At 45.6% G+C, this 14,442-nt stretch overlaps 1 protein-coding gene across 3 annotated transcripts; it reads left to right on the top strand.

Moving 5' to 3' along the window:
• Positions 1-298: 298 nt before the first annotated feature.
• LOC109438392 (sialic acid-binding Ig-like lectin 5) lies at positions 299-8,229 on the top strand. 3 transcript variants are annotated; one of them, XM_074315522.2, is made up of 8 exons: positions 299-903; positions 1,055-1,330; positions 1,559-1,606; positions 4,530-4,787; positions 4,879-5,109; positions 5,467-5,557; positions 5,906-5,966; positions 6,674-8,229. In XM_074315522.2, exons 1-8 carry the CDS (start codon positions 354-356, stop codon positions 6,845-6,847), a joined length of 1,689 nt encoding a protein of 562 aa, XP_074171623.2. In that variant the 5' UTR covers positions 299-353; the 3' UTR covers positions 6,848-8,229. The 3 variants fall into 3 exon arrangements, with proteins under 3 accessions (XP_074171623.2, XP_074171622.2, XP_019573790.3); XM_074315521.2 differs by having other exon boundaries at positions 300-903; positions 4,879-5,163; XM_019718231.3 differs by having other exon boundaries at positions 303-840; positions 4,879-5,163.
• The last annotated feature ends 6,213 nt before the right edge of the window (positions 8,230-14,442 follow it).

Here is a 14,442-nt window from a genome sequence, read left to right as displayed (position 1 = left end):
ATCTTATGTCTTGTGGCTCCTCTGCCAGCCCCTCCTGAGTACCACACCCACAGGACTGACCCTTCGTGCCATGTAGAAGCTGTGACTGGCCCAGCAGAGCCTGCTTTCCTGTATGGACAGCGGTGCGGGAGGGACAAGCTGAGGACAGGGATCGAGGAATGGCAGGTTGGGTCCTCCTTGCATTTGGGGCCTCACCGGAACCCCATCTGGAGAGCGGAAGTGCTTGTTCTCCAAGGGCTGGCCAGCTCCACTGCGTCTGGGGGCCCAGCCCCTCCTCCATGCTCATCACGTTTCTGACTTCACCCTGGGCTTCCTGTTGGGGTTTCCTCTTAGTCCTGTGACACCAAGGCCCCATGACGATCACCCCAAAGATGCTGCTGCTGCTGCTGCTGCTGCCCCTGCTGTGGGCAGATCAGGGGGCCGAGGGAACAAACGGTGGTAGCGCCAAAGCTGCAAGTTCCTTTGGTCCGATTCCAGGTTACCAGCTGACTATGCAGGAGTCCGTGACTGTGCAGGAGGGTCTGTGCGTCTACGTGCCCTGCAACTTCTCCTACCCCAAGGAAGGCTGGAATGACTCTGACCCAGCTCACGGCTACTGGTTCTGGGAACGGGCCAATATAGACCAGGATGCTCCTGTGGCCACAAACAAGCCAGATTGTAAAGTACAGGAGGAGACCCAGCACCGATTCCACCTCCTCGGGGACCCCTGGACCTACAACTGCTCCCTGGACATCAGAGACGCACAGATAAGGGACACAGGGACATATTTCTTTAGGGTGGAGAGAGGACTCAAAGTGAAATATAATTACAAATGGAACCAGCTCTTTGTGAATGTGACGAGTAAGGAAAGGAGTCAAGGAGAGGCCACATGGATGGGTCTTGAGGGCACCAGGGCAGGGCTAGGTTGGCACACCCTGCTCCTCATCTTAGGAAGGACCCAGGGGGATACAGGGGTAGAGGACACTGGGGCTGGCCTGAGGCAGAGGCTACTCTTGGGGGGCACACTCGGGGATCCCATCTCCAGGGCCTGAGTCTCTGTCTCTCTTTTCTCCAGCTCTGACACTGACACCTGACATCCACTTCCAGGGGACCCTAGAATCTGGGCACCCCAAGAATATTACCTGTACTGTGCCATGGGCCTGTGAGAGAGGGACATCCCCCACCTTCTCTTGGATTGGAGTCACCCTCACTTTCCTGGGTCGCAGGATTCCCTACTCTTCAGTGCTCACCCTCACGCCAGGGCCCCAGGACCACGGCACCAACCTCACCTGTCAAGTGACATTATTCTCTGGTGTGAAGACTGAGAGGACCATCCAGCTCAACGTGTCCTGTGAGTGCCCCACCAGAACACCAGGCTCCTTAGGGCAATGGGTGTCAGGGAAGAGCAGGCAGGGCCTGGGTTAGTGGGTGCTGGGCCCTGCAATTCAGGGCTGGGGAGGAAGGAAAGAGAATACCCAATTTTACCCTGTTCCTATTTCTAAAGTTTCTGGGGGGAAAGAGAAAACGGCCACCTTCTTGTCACTGAAAAGGGAACAATTTTGTATATCTGTCTGTCCAGATGCACCCCAGGACCTGAGCATCAGCGCGCTCTGGAAAGAAGGCACAGGTAGGGTGCAACATCTTTTCTCCAAGGGTGTGCTGGAAGTGGGGTCTGCCTCCACCCTTCGAAGCAGAGCTGGGGTTTCTGAAATCAGATGGTAGAAAGCTTGGGCCGGGCATGAGGACAGCAGATGTAGGAAGCCCTCCACTCTCTCTTCCTCTGATTAAAAACTGGCCTCCCCCCCCCCACCCTGCTGTCACAGGGAATTGCATGGCCTCCATACCTGATGGATGTGGCTGTCCCCAGTGCCAGGGTTAGTTACTTCCTCATCCCAAATTTTGCTCTCATTCTCCTCAGGATCTGGACCCTGCTTCCTCCTCCAGTTTTCCGTAATAATTGAATGTTATTTTTTAAATAGTAGGCATAAAATGTGCCTTAGTCAGCTCAAGCTGCCATAACAAAATACCCCAGACTGGGCGGCTTAAACAGCAGGAATGTATTGCTCTCAGTCTGGAGGCTGTAAATCCAAGAACTAGGTGCCAGCTGATTCGGTGCCTGTGAGGGCTCTCTCCCTGGCTTGCAGACAGCCACCTTCTGTCTGTGTCCTCACATGGTGGAGAGAGAGCTCTCTAGTGTCTCTTATAAGGGCACTAATGCCATCATGAGAGTCCCACTGTCATGACTTTATCTAACTCTAATCATCTCCCAACGGCCCATTCAAATATCTCCAAATACCATCACATTGTGGGGTTAGGATTTCAACATATAAATTCGAGGGGAACACAGTTCAGTCCCTAGCACATTTTAATAAGAAGAAAATAGTAGTCAATACCTTGTGTGCCTCCCCTCTGGGTTATCTTCCCCAAAGTAATCTATACATATACATTTAAAAAGGCACACGTATGTACACCTAGCACACTGCTTTGAGTCTTTTTTTTTTTTTTTTAATTTTTCATTGTGGTGTAATTCAGATTCACACGGTACAGAGTTTCCATAAATCCCTCACCCAGCTTCCCTCATCATTCGAGTCTTCCATCACCATGGCACATTTGTCACGACTAAGAAAGTGACATTGGTACATTACTAGGAAGAAAGCCCCCCTTTTCCTCAAACTAAGTATATCTTGTAGGTCTTCCTGGATCTGTATGTAAGAAACCGTGTCCATTTTTATTGAGGATTCCATGGTTTCCCAAATGGAAGTATATTATACTATAAAATACTTAATTGGTCCCCCATTGGTGGAAAACTGTGGTGTTTTCAGTCTTCACCTAAGACAAATAATGCTGCAATGAATTACTTGGGCAAACATTCCCCATGTGTGTGCGTGTGTCTGGAAGAACATTTCCTAAAGAAGGAAGTCCTGGATCAAAGGGTATGTTTGTAGTTTCTACAGATAATGCCAAATCCTGCTTCATGACGTTGTTCTGTTTATACCACCCCCCGCCGTGTACCTGTCCCTCTGCTGAGCATTTCATGCTTGCTGACATGCTAAGTGAATTCACAACCATTTAAACTTACATTGTCATTTTGTGACTAGGTCGAGTTTCATGTTTAAGGAATATTTATATTTCTTTGTGGACTTCTTAATCATTTGAAGAAGCTCTTTTCACATTAAGGAAATCAGCTGTGTGAAAATTTTTATTTCCAGCCTAATGATGACCTTTTGGTTCAGCATATGGTGATTTTTCTGGACAAAACTTTTTTTTAATGTACATACAGTTATGTACACTAATTTACATATAGTTATTAGAGCTGGCTCCCACTTGTTGGCAAAAGACAATTGTGCCCATCTTGTCCCAACTCTGGGTTCAGTGACTTCAGATTGGGTGCTTGAAACTGACCACGCTGGCAGTATTTACACCAAGGAAATTGGAAAATACTACAAATCAGGACTTCCCCCTCCCACCCCCCATAAACTGGTTGTTAAACATTTACCAGTAAACCACTGGTTGCATTTATCAATATTTTCTTTCGTGCCTCTGACTTTCCCCATTTTAATATTATTTCTGTAAATTTATTTTTCAATTACAGTTGACATATGATATTATATTACTTTCAGGTGTACAACATAGTGGTTAGACATTTATATAACTTATGAAGTCATCCCCCAATAAGTCTAGTTCCCATATGACGCCATTCATAGTTATTACAATATTGTTGACTATATTCCCTGTGCTGTACTTTACATCCCTGTGTCTATTTTTATAACTGGAAATTTGTAATATTATTTTGCAAGCCTCCCATAATTTCTTCCAGTAGCCCCATGTAAACACTCCCCAACATGTCCATTTGTGTGAGTGGTGGCCCGGGTCTGGGCCTCAGAGGGCTGTGTGTTTTTCTTGGAGCATGCAAGGCCATTCTACACCTCAGCTGTAGCCACACTTCTGTGCCTTCCTCCACAGTGTCCTTCTATGCCAGCACCATCCCCGAGCCAGCTCCCACCTGCTCTCATGCTCTACTGGAGCCTCTCCCCCAGGAAGCCCTCCCTGTCCTGACAGTCTCACTGAACTCCTGTCCTCAGGGCTCCCTCAGTCCAATTGACCCCCATGTCATACTGCTCTGTGAGAACCTGCTTTTGGGGTGTCTTGCTCATGAAACTATGAGCTCTCAGACACAGCTAAATTAGTTCTCAGTAAATCGTTGTTGGGACAGACAAAATGGCAAGGCTCATAAAGGGAAGTCTGGGACCTGTGTTGGCACAGAAGGCCAAAACAGGAGGTAGGGGACCAGGTTGGTTCAGGTGAATGCATGGGGGCCTCTTGGAAAGACTGTAGTGCCTGCTCCTAGCTCAGTCCCCTTGGGGCTGAGCCCAGATGGTGTGAGCCCATCGTACAAGAAAGAGAAGAAACTGATCTACATGATGTAAAGAAAAAAGCGAGAAAGAGACAGAGGCAGAGAGAGACAGAGACAGAGAGACAGAGACATTAATGAGGTCTAGGGCTTAACTTTCTCTTTCTCTCTCTCTCTTTCTCTCTCTCTCTCTCTCTAGAAATGAAATACAAGGGGAATGGCTCCTCTGTTCCAGTCCGGGAAGGGGACTCTCTGCGCCTGGTCTGTGTCGCTGACAGCAACCCTCCTGCCACACTGAGCTGGGCCCAGGGGAGTCAGATCTTGAGCCCCTCCCAACCCTCAGACCCCGGGGTCCTGGAGCTGCCCCGGGTGGAGTCAGTGCATGAAGGCGAATTTACCTGCATAGCTCAGAACCCACAGGGCTCCCTGAGCGTCTCCCTCCATCTCTCTGTGCACTGTAAGTGGGGGGATGGGGAACACCTTGGGGCAGAACACCTAGGTGCTGGGGAGGGGAGAGGAAACGCTGACCCTTCTCCTCCCCCCCACAGACCCCCCACAGCTGCTGGAACCCTCCTGCTCGTGGGAGGAAGAGGGGCTGCACTGCAGCTGCTCCTCCAGAGCCCAGCCGGCCCCCTCCGTGCGCTGGCAGCTGGGAGAGAGGCTGCTGGAGCGGAACTTCAGCAACACCTCCTTCAAGGTCACCTCCAGTTCAGTGGGGCCCTGGACCAACAGCTCCCTGAGACTCAGTGAGGGGCTTAGCTCCAGCCTCAAGCTCAGATGTGAGGCTCAGAATAACTATGGGAAACAGACAGTGAATATCCTGCTGCTGCCAGGTCAGAGGGTGTGACGGATAATGCCCGGGGAAGGGGGCGCACCAGCCTGGATCCTAGAAGACATTGAGTGGAAGAGAAATAGGCCTGACTGAGAGCAAAGGGGGACTAGAGTTCAGGCCCCTCTGTCAGTTGGCTGGAGAGGGAATGGGGGAAACAAAAGGCTGCAGTCATACAAAAGTGATGGGGAACAAAGGAGTCCTGGATGGAAGTGGGAACAGTTTGGGGCATGGATTCGAGAAGGCTGTATGCGCAGGTGCCTGCCTAGGGAAATGGGAGTTCGCCTCAGGTGTCTTGTATCTGCAGGGAGACCAGGACCCAGGAGAGATGTGGTACAGGGGGCCGTCGGGGGAGCTGGTGTCGCAGCCCTGCTTGCTCTCTGCCTCATCTTCTTTGTGTGAGTGGTGGCCTTGGTTTGGGCGAAGGCCTCACAGGTCACGGTGGTGGTGGTGGTGGTGGTGTGTGTGGAGGGAACCCAAAAAATCTCCAAAATTCAAAACCCAGAGAGCCCCGATGAGCTGATGAATCCAGGAAGAGGTACAATCAGGAACTTAGCCTCCTGGTGTCTTGTCCAGGTGTAGAGTGTTTTCCCAACACCTGGTCCCAGCCATCCAGGAGGAGGGAACATGTGTTCCCATCATGATCTCTGCAGTCAGACAGCAGTCTCCACACCCTGCCTCAGTCAGCCCTTTCAGGATCCCAGCAGCAAGCCAGCCAGGCTAAAAGGCCCTGCCTCTCTCCTCAGAGTGAAGATCTACAGGAAGAAATTGGCAGAGAAGGCAGAGAGCCAGGATGGCGTCTCCCAGGTGAGGATGTGGGCATCTTTCCATCTAGTGTCCCAGCTGGATGCCTGTCCTAGGGTGGGATGGCGGCTCATTTAGCACATCCAAAATGAGTTCCTCATCTTCCCCCACTCCAAATTTGGTCCTCCCCTGGGATTTACTACTGCAGTCAACTCAGAGATCTGAGAGTCTCCCTTCCCTGTTTCCTGTTCTTCATCTCCCAAAGCCAGTAATTGTCCAAGTCCTGTCTCATTTCCCCTTTAACAAAGCTTTTCTCCATTGGACATTTCCTGCTGAGCCCTCACTGTCTCTCCTGAGTCACTGACCCCACCTCTCCTCCCCTAACCAGCTTTTGGCAAGGCATTCCCCAAATAGCTTTCATACAGCCCCTTTGCTTGCCACCAAGATCAGTGTAGTCCAAAAGAAACACAATACAAAGGATGCATACAACTTAAAACTTTCTAGTGGTCACATTAAAAAGTAGAAAGAAACACAAGATCAGTTGTCTTATCCATAAAATGGGAGATCGTAAGGATTCAGTGAGATTAATAAAAGGAACGGGTCATTATGACTAAAATTTGTTAAAGGTACAAATGAATGAATGAGTGAGTGAATGAATCTTCAGGAAATGGGTGTGAGATGGATAAATGAATAAGTGCCCCCTCAAGCCCCAACTTCTCTTCACCAGACTCCGAAGGCCCTCTCTGACACCCTTCTCTCCTCCCACTCAGAGTCACCTGAATAAATCTTCATCAGACAGCCCCTCAGACCACCAGCCCCCAGGTGTGGCCTCCTCCACCTCAGAGAACGAGGAGGAACTCCATTATGCCTCCCTTAGTTTCCACCGTCTGAAGCCACACAACATCAGTTCCACTGAGTATTCTGAGCTCAAGATCCAAAAATGACAATCCCAACCCCACCCCCATAAGCTGGCTGGAGCCCAGAAAAGGCATCTCTGGAAAAAAAAATGTGCGTCAGGGACCAATTCTTGAACAGTTAACAGTCCTCCGAGCCAAAGGTTATCTATAAATGGGAGCATGGAGTTCCTTGGAGAGGCTGAACTCTCCTGGGTTCAAATCCAGGCTCAGCTACTCACTGAGGGTGTTACATCAGGCAAGTCACTTTACCTCTCTGTGCCTCAGTATCCTCCTCTGTAAAATGGGGGATAATATTGATTAGGTACACTGTTAAATGGGAACATACACACTGTTGGCATTAAGTATATTGTTATGTGTTAAGTTGACCTCAGGATGGAGGGAGATGTCAGCTTTTGGCTCTACCACAATCTTCAATTTTGCTTGACTATCTTTAAGAACATGTGTTATTTTCTTTTTCAGGGAGAGGGGAACATGTATTATTTTAAAAAGTAAATATTTCTAACTGTAAATCTTTGGCAGGAGAAGATATTTCCCAATACATGTATCTAACAAAGGATTCATCCACAGTATATAAAGAACTTCCAAAAATCAATAAGAAAAAGGCAGACAATGCGATAGAAAAATGGGATAGTCTATGGACCAATAAGCATATAGAAAGATGTTCAACTTCAGTAGATGTCCAGGAAATGCAAATAAAAATCACAATGTTATACTACTATACAGCCACCACATTAGCAAAAATAACAAAAAGAATATCAAGTATTGAGGACATTGCACTAAGTGAAACAAACCAATCACAAAAGACAAAGACTGCATGAGTCCAGTTATGTAGGTATCTAAAGTAATCAAACTCTTAGAGGGTGGACGGACCTCTGGGGAGGATGAAATAGGAAGTTGCTATTAAATAGGTATAGAGTTTCAGTTTTTCAAGATAAAGACATTCTAGAGAAATAGTGGACAACAACATGCATAGAGTCAACACTACTGTGCTGTACACTTAAAAATGGTTAAGGGGCGGCCAGATGGCTCAGTTGGTTAGAGCGCGAGCTCTGAACAACAGGGTTGCCGGTTCAATTCCCGCGTGGGCCAGTGAGCTGCGGCCTCCACAACTAGACTAAAGACAATGAGCTGCCGCTGAGCGTCTGGAGGGGCAGCCGGATGGCTCAGTTGGTTAGAGCACGAGCTCTCAACAAGGTTGCTGGTTCAATTCCCTACATGGGATGGTGGGCTGCACCCCCCTCCAACTAAAGATTGAAAACAGCAACTGGACTTGGAGCTGAGCTGCACCCTCCACAACTAGATTGAAGGACAACGACTTGGAGCTGATTGGCCCTGGAGAAACACACTGTTCCCCAATATTCCCTAATTAAAAAAAACTTTTTAAAATTAAAAATGGTGAAGATGGTAAATTTTATGGTGCTTTTTCTTTTACCATGATAAAGGAAAATAATATATAGTGGTTTCCAAGGGCTGAGGGTTGGGAGAGTGGGCTGGGAGTTAAGGCTTAACAGATACAGAATTTTAGTTTAGAATGACGAAAAAGTTCTAGAGATGGATAGTGGTGATGATTGCACAATGTGAATGTATTTAATGCCACTGAACTGTACACTTAAAAATGGTTAAAACAGTAAATTCTATGTTGTGTATATTTCACCACAAGAAAAAAATTTTTTTAAGACGATCAAGTGCTGGTGAGGACGTGGAGCAACTGGAACTCTCAGACACTGCTGGTGGAAGTGAGAATTGATATAACCACTTGGAAAATACTGAACCTGTGAGTCAGCATTTCCATTCCCAGGGGCGTTGTACCCAATGGAAGTGTGTACAAATATTCATCAAATACATACAAGAATGTGCACAACAGCATTAGTTATGATGACTGAAAAGTGGAACCTGCCCAAATGTCTTTCAACAGCAAGACAGGTCAATAGGTTGCAGATTATTCATGCAATGCAAGAAACAAAAAACTCCACACAACATGTATGAACCCTATAAACGTAATGTTTAGTGAAAGCACCCAAACACAGAGTATCTACTATGTGACGTCCTTGATACTAAGGTTCAGAAACAGACAAAATTAATCTTCAGTATTAGAAGCCTGGACACTGGTTACTTGGAGAGGTGGGGAGAGGTTTCCACCAAACTATGAGCTCCTGCAAGGTGAGGACAGTCCTGTGTCTGGCTCTGTCTTTTCAGAGCCCAAACTTGGACACAGAACACAAAGTGGACGCAGTCAACCTCTGAAATGACGAGCTCAAGTTCAAGGGGACAACATGGCGGGGCTCTGCTGAGATCTCCCAGGTTGCATTTCCAGCCCAAGCCTCTCTCCTAAGTGTTAACTCCCATATCCTCCTGGACATCTCTCCATGAATGACCGCAGACTGCTCACTCTCAGTGCATCCCAAACTGGACATCGGTCCTCCCTCCAGGTTCTACCCCTGCTCCTTCATCCCGGATGTGAGAAAGTCCATCCTCTGGCACGGCACCTGATTCCTGGTATCCGGGCAACGGAAGCATCATTCTCCTGTGTCTGGATTAACTCCAACTTCTTCCCACGACACAATTTCTGGCCTGGCACTCATTGGGTCTTGTGAAACAGGACGCCTGCCCTTCTCTAGCTCTCAGGTCAGTTAGGCTCCTCTCTGTCTGTTCCTCTAAGAGGCCAGTGCCTGAATCACTTCCTCAGTCTGGTTAGTCTGTATCTTCTCCTCACCCTCCCCCACCCCCAGGAGTGCGGGTTGTGAGCTCCCCATGGCCACAGTGTAAAGCGCCTCTAGTCAAGGTCCAACTTCCAGCATGAAGCCTTATTCAACCCCTTCCCACTACCGTGGGGAATAATATCCTGCAACTCCTTCCTCTGGAACTCCTTCCTCTGGAAATCCACAGACCCTGCGCATCTCCCCACCATAGCTTTAACCACAGGCACTAGAGACTAACTAACTGTTTTAGCAAAGGCAGTAGAGGACAATGGTTAAAATTTTAAACTCCTTCCTAATAGGCAAAAGTGGAAACAACCCAAATGTCCATCAACGGATGAATTGAGAAACAAAATGCGGCCCATGTGTACAGTGGAATAGTATGCAGCCATGAAAAGGGCACCCTGATATGTGCTACAATGTGGATGAACCTCACAAACATGCTAAGTGAAAGACACCAGACACAAAAGGTCACATATTGTGTGATTTTATTAATATGAAACATCCAAAATAGGCAAATAAATGGAGACAAGAAGCAGATTAGGGGCTGCCTGGGGTTGGGGGGAGAAGCCAATGAAGAGTGACTGCTTAATGAGCAAGGGGTTTCTTTTTGGGGTGATGAAAAATGTTTTGGGACGACATAGAGCTGGTGGTTACAGAACATTGCGAATGTACGAAATATTGCTAAACTGTTCACTTTAAAATGGTTAATTTTATGTTATGTGAATTTCCCTTTCGTTGAAACAAATAATTTAAGCTCTTAAAGTCATTGTGCCAGGATTCAAACCCCTGCTTACCACTTAGCCTCTTGCTACTTCCACTGGCTCACCTGTTAAACAAGGATGACAACATTCCTTAACTCACGGGGGTGTTTTGAGAATTTCATGAATTAATGTCCACAAGCATGCCGCAGTGTCTGGTCCACAGTGAACCTGACGTGATGGTCCATTCTGGGGTGCTGGTTAAAGTGCACTCAGCCAAACGCCGCTGTGGTGATCACGTGACTCATTAAATGACCTCTCAGTGACAGGCTTTCCACTGGCACCCTGACCAAGTGAGTGTTCCTGTGGTTACAGGAAACGTTGCTGATATGCAAATTAGCAAAGAAGTATAAGGCCTATTTCAAGTATTTAAGGCCAGGCTTTTGTTTCACTTCCTCCTCCCACACTTCCCATTCCCATGAGTCACCAGCTCCCTGATCTGTCCCTTCCTCTCCAACCCCAGAAACAGTCCAAGCCTGACCTTTCTCCCCAAGACCATTCAAACAGCCTTGTCCCAGCCTCTGGGCTCCATTCCACCCTCTGCAGCCCATCACTAACACCAGTCGCTGAGGGAGCTTCCTAATATGCAGCTCCAGCTCTGTCCCTCCCTGGCTAAAAATCCTTCCACACCTGCTATTTTTGAGGTATCAGTTCCAGTGGGAGTTATTCAAGAATTTTCACAATCTCATCATCATCTACCTTCCCCTCTTCTCTCAGCCATCACCCCTCACACACTTCAGCCATGTCCCTGCCACTTCCTGAAGATTTGCCCCTTCGTGCCTCTCCATGCTTCATTCAGATGGTTCCATCTCATGGTACTATTGTCCCCTTTCTCCATCTTTGCAACACATGCTTATCCTTTGAAATCTGGCTCAAATACCACCTCCTCAGACAAACTGCATTCCCTGCCTAACCCTCACCCCACCCCTAGACTTTCCCACTGATTGGATTAGGCCACAATTTATCAAACTCAGTTCTATTGGTATTTGGGCATTTGGGGTTGAATGATTCTTTGTTGGGGTGGGAGGTTGTCCTGCACATTGTAGGATGTTCAGCAGCACACCTGGCCTCATGGCAGCACCCATGAGATGCCAGGAGCTACCTCACCCTGCTTTGATGAACAAAAATGTCTACAGATGTTGCCTAATGTCTGGAGGTGGGCAAAAAGGCCCTCAGTTGATTAGGAGGTTAGAGCCTCCCTCCTCTGTGCTCACACAGGTACTTTAATGGAATGACAAACTTTCTCCAGTTCTTCTTTTCAAGGTCACCACACAAATACCACTACTTCACTCCTGACTAATTTCAAAAAATGAAAGGGCATTTCAGATTTTTTGCATTGCATTCATGAAAGGAACATTGGGAAATCCATACTTTTTCTCCCCATTTCTTTGTTCTCCGAACTTTTACTGCATGTCTATTATATACCAGAAACAACAAAAGGAAGCAGATATAGTTCCTGCCTCAGGGGAGCTAAAGTTCATCATGGCTTGGGGATTGGGGAAAGGGCAGAAATATGTAAATTACTAACGCACCCTTTGCTGAGGGTCCCATGATCTAGGGGTCCAAGGGCAAGAGCTCTGATCTCTGTCCTCAGGGGTGGGAGTTAGAAAAGTCTTCTCAGGGGAAGCTACTTTCAAGATGCACCTGAGGGGAAAGCAGGAGTTGGCTAAGCAAAGAAGAAAGAAAAGCAGCCCAGGAAGTAGTAACATCAGCAAAAAGCGAGGATGTAGGAGAGGGCCTGGCAGCTGTCTGGACAAGAGCAGTCAGTGTGCAATAGCTGGACCCGGGAGTAAAGCAGACGAGATGAGCTCACACCCCTGTAAAGTCTGTCTGGGGCCTGCTCTTCAAGGGCTCTGTAGCCAGGCTGAGGAGACTGGACCTCATCCTTCAGTCTACCATGGAAATAATAAATCTGGATTTAGATAAGGACAGACTTGATTCAAAAGGATTATTGCAATAAAGGGAGTGGAATTATTATAAAGGTGAGGGATTGTTACAATAATGGAAGAAGGACTCCTCTTTGCCACTAAACAAGTCGTATTAAATTTAAAAAGGTGGAAGTCATGCAAAGCATCTTTTCCGGTCACAGTGGAATGAAAATAGAAATCAACAACAGAAGGGAAACTGGAAAACTCACAAATATGTGGAAAGCAAACAACATGCACTTAAACGGCCAATGGATCAAAGAAGAAATCACAAGGAAAATTTAAAAATACCTTGACACAAATGAAAACCAACACACAGCACACCAAAATTTATGGAATGCAGTGAAATCAGTGCTAAGAGAGAAATTTATAGCTGTAAATGCCCACATTGAAAATGAAGAAAGATCTCAACTGAACCACCAACTTTACATATTAAGAAACTAAAGAAGAACTAACTAAACCCAGTGTGAGTAGAAGGAAGGTAACAATGAAGGTTGAAATGGACATAAATGATAGATAATAGAAAAACAGTAGAGAAAATTAACAAGACCAAAAGTTGGTTCTTTGAAAAGATCAACAAAATTGATCAACTTTTAAGAGACTCAAATTACAAAAATCAGAAACGAAATTGAAGATGTTATTACTGATTCTATAAACATAAAGAAGTTTATAAGAGAGTATTATGAACAATTGTACACCCCCAAAATTGGATGACCTAGATGAATGGACAAATTCCTAAAAACACACAATCTACCAAGACTGAATCATGAAGAAATAGAAAATCTGAATCGACCTACAACTAGTGAGAAGATTGAATCAGTAATCAAAAAACTCCCAACAAAGGAAAGCCCAGGACCAAATGGTTTCATTGGTGAATTCTACCAAATACTAAAGAAGAATTAACACCAATCTTCAAACTCTTCCAAATACACAAAGAAGAGGAAATACTTCTTAACTCATTCTATGAGGCCAACATAACCCTATTATGAAAACCAGACAAAGACACTACAAGACAATAATATAATAGACCAATATCCCTTGGGTAGGACACCAAAACATAGGCAACAAAAGAAAAAGTAGATAAATTGGGACTTCATCAAAATTAAAAACTTTTGTGCATCTAATGACACTATCAACATAGTGAGAAGGCAACTGACAGAATGGGATAAAACACCTGCAAATCAAATATCTGATAAAGGATTAGCATCCACAATATATAAAGAGCTCCTACAACTCAACAAGAAATACAAATAACCCAGTTTCTAAAATGGCAAAGGACTTGAATAGATATTTTTCCAAAATAGATAAACAAATGGAAAGTAAACACATGAAAAGATGCTCAACATTGCTAATCATTAGGGAAATGCAAATCAAAATCATAATGAAATCCCATTTCATACCCATTAAGATGGCTATTATAAAAAAAGAGAGAGAAAATAAAAAGACTGATGAAGTTGTGGGAAAACTGGAACCCTGTGTATTGCTGGTGAGGGTGCAAAGTGCTGCAGCCGCTGTGAAAAAACAGTATGGAGGTTTCTAAAAAAAAGTTAAGCATAGAAGTATCATATGATCCAGCAATTCCACTTCTGGAATTGAAAGCAAGGACTCAAACAGATATTTGCAAACCAACGTTCATAGCAGCATTATTCATAATAGTGAAAAGATTGAAACAATCAAGGTGTCCATTGATAGATGAATGGATAAACAAAATGTGGTATACAAAAACAGTGGGATATTATTCAGCCTTAAAAAGAAAGAAATCCTGTTATATGCTATTAACATGGATGAACCTTGAAAACGTTATGCTAACTAACCACTGTGCTGTGCACCTGAAACTAATATAAAATAATATTAAATGTTATATATTTATACAATCAATGGTATTGGATATAGCTATGTACGATGTCAGACAGGTAGTAGACTTTGTGGGGTTATCACTTTGTGAGGGGTGTAACTGTCTAATCATTATGGTGTTTTGTACACCTGAAACTAATAAAATAATTATGCAAAGTGAAATAAGCTGGGCATGAAAGGGCAAATATTGTATGATTTCACTTATATGAAGTGCTTAAAATAGTCAAATTCATAGAGAAAGAAAGTAGGTTACCAAGGGTTGAGGAAAAGAGGAAATGGAGAGTTATTGTTTAATGGGTACAGAGTTTCGGTTTGGGATGACAGAATTTCTGAAGATGGATAGTGGTGATGGTTACACAACAATGTGAACGTCCTTAATGACACTG

The sequence above is a fragment of the Rhinolophus sinicus genome, chromosome 8 (genome assembly GCF_057876585.1).
Source record: "Rhinolophus sinicus isolate RSI-liver-muscle chromosome 8, RSI-T2T, whole genome shotgun sequence".
NCBI classification, from domain to species: domain Eukaryota; kingdom Metazoa; phylum Chordata; class Mammalia; order Chiroptera; family Rhinolophidae; genus Rhinolophus; species Rhinolophus sinicus.
The sequence above is the reverse complement of the archived record's forward strand: the minus strand, read 5'-3'. Positions and strand labels throughout refer to the sequence as shown.